The sequence below is a fragment of the Babylonia areolata genome, chromosome 20 (genome assembly GCF_041734735.1).
Source record: "Babylonia areolata isolate BAREFJ2019XMU chromosome 20, ASM4173473v1, whole genome shotgun sequence".
NCBI lineage: Eukaryota > Metazoa > Mollusca > Gastropoda > Neogastropoda > Buccinidae > Babylonia > Babylonia areolata.
This window is the reverse complement of record NC_134895.1, coordinates 22,388,813-22,391,125: the sequence shown is the minus strand read 5'-3', so window position 1 is coordinate 22,391,125 and position 2,313 is coordinate 22,388,813. Positions and strand designations below refer to the sequence as shown.

General features: G+C 51.9%; 1 protein-coding gene across 1 annotated transcript in view; it reads left to right on the top strand.

The window, feature by feature from the left end:
* The first annotated feature begins 557 nt into the window (after positions 1 to 557).
* The window catches only part of LOC143294558 (nucleolar protein 4-like), a 417,577-nt gene continuing 415,821 nt past the window's right edge, over positions 558 to 2,313 (top strand). The window contains exon 1 of the mRNA XM_076605932.1: positions 558 to 939. Coding sequence (XP_076462047.1) covers positions 558 to 939 — 382 coding nt within the window. The remainder of the gene's footprint in view (positions 940 to 2,313) is intronic.

Genomic DNA, 2,313 nt, shown 5'->3' with positions numbered 1-2,313 from the left:
CCGAGTTAAGAGAGGTGGAAGACGCCGTCAACATTTGGGACTACTGCTGTGGCGACGGACAAGGGAAGGCGACCCGGAACTTACGTCCGTCCAGACGCGGGAGAAAGATACCTTCACAGTAATCCCCCCTCCCCCCTACACCATCCCTCTCACCCCACCCCCCACCCCCCCTGCACTCCCCTGCCCTCCCCACCTCGATTCCAGTCCTGGAGGGGGACTTCGGACAGTGCCTGTATGCCATTGAGAAAAAGACGCGAAACCGGACGGCGATGGTGATGCGTTAGCTTACCTCAGTACTTGGATCAGGTGATCAGAATCTGGATCATATATCACGTAAGAGAAAGAAAAAAAAAGTAAAAATCTGGATCATATGTCGTAAAAGAAAAGAAAAGAAAAAAAGTGCCGAGACGGATATTCATCAGTACCAACAAAAAAAAACAACAACAATAAATCACCTTCAGTGTCCCGACTGATTTAAGACGGAAGGGGAGATAAGTCCCAAAATCCAACAACAAACAAACAGACAGACAAGCAAAACAAACTCCGATAACCAAACCATGGCTGAGGCGGTAGTAGCTGCCTCTACTACCACCTCCTCCTCCTCCTCCTCAACCACCAACGCCACCTGCTCCGGTTCCTCCTCCTCTTCTTCCTCCTCCTCGTCCTCCTCCTCTTCCTCCTCCTCCTCTTCCGAGCCTCTGAACGAAGAGATGTTCAGCGCCTTCCAGACGTGGGCCCTGAAGAACTACGGGGATAGCGGCAAGACCAAGACGGTGACTCGGAAGAAGTACGACCGCATCGTCCGCACCCTGACGGGCGAGGAGCAGACATCCGCGGAGAACTCCAAGTTCCGCTTCTGGGTGAAGGCCAAAGGGTTCCGCCTGGGCCCCATGGAGACCTGTAGCAGGGGGGAGCCCCGCAGGATACTGTACATCCCTTGCAAGAACGGGGTGAGTGAGTGGTGTGTGTGTGTGTGTGTGTGTGTGTGTGTGTGTGTGTGTGTGTGTGTGTTGTTTGTTTGGTGTTGGTGTTGGTGGGTGGACTGGTGGATGTGGATTGTGTGTGGATAGTCCTCAAGTACTGGTGGTGTTGGTGTTGGTGTGACGTGAGTGGAGTGGTGTTTGTTGTCAAGTGTTGGTGTTGCTGTTGCTGTGGTGTTAGTGTTGGTGTGGTGTTGGTGTCGGTGGACTGGTGGTGGTTGGTGGTGTGTGGATAGTCCCCACGTGCTGGTGGCGTGGTGTCATGTTGTGCGTGGTGTGGATCGTTCTCGTCGGTGTGGTGTGGTGTTGATAGTCTTCGTTGGTGTTGGTGTGGTGTGAATAGTCCTGATTGGTGTTGGTGTGGTGTGGACAGTCCTGATTGGTGTGGTGTGGATAGTCCTCATTGGTGTGGTGTGGATAGTCCTCATTGGTGTGGATAGTCCTCATTGGTGTGGTGTGGATAGTCCTGATTGGTGTGGTGTGGATAGTCCTCATTGGTGTGGTGTGGATAGTCCTCATTGGTGTTGTGCGAACAGTCCTCATTGGTGTGGTGTGGATAGTCCTGATTGGTGTGGTGTGGGTAGTCCTGATTGGTGTGGTGTGGATAGTCCTCATTGGTGTGGTGTGGTGTGGATAGTCGTCGTTGCTGTGGTATGGATAGTCTTCATTGTGTGGTTGTGGACAGTCCTCGTTGGTGTTGGGTGGTGGTGTGGATAGTCACTGATTGGTGTGGTGTGGATAGTCCTCATTGGTGTGGTGTGGGTAGTCCTCATTGGTGTGGTGTGGGTAGTCCTCATTGGTGTGGTGTGGATAGTCCTCATTGGTGTGGTGTGGATAGTCCTCATTGGTGTGGTGTGGATAGTTCTCATTGGTGTGGTGTGGATAGTCCTCATTGGTGTGGTGTGGTTAGTTCTGATTGGTGTGGTGTGGATAGTTCTGATTGGTGTGGTGTGGATAGTCACTGATTGGTGTGGATAGTCCTGATTGGTGTGGTGTTGATAGTGCTCATTGGTGCGGTGTGGACAGTCCTGACTGGTGTGGTGTGGGTAGTCCTCTTTGGTGTTGGTGGGTGGACTGGTGGCTGTGGGTTGTGTGTGGACAGTCTTCACGTACTGGTGGTCCTGATCAGTGTGGTGTGTGTGTGTGTGGACAATCCTGGTATGTGGAGGGGAAGTATGAAGGGGTTATGGATATGTATGTGTGGTGTGTGTTGTGTGTGTGTGTGTGTGCGTGCGCGCGCGCCATTTTTCCTTCATTGTTTCTGTGGATTGTTGAACGTTAATTTGTCTTCTCTATGTGTCTGTCTCTCACTTTTTCTGTCTTCCTCTCTCTG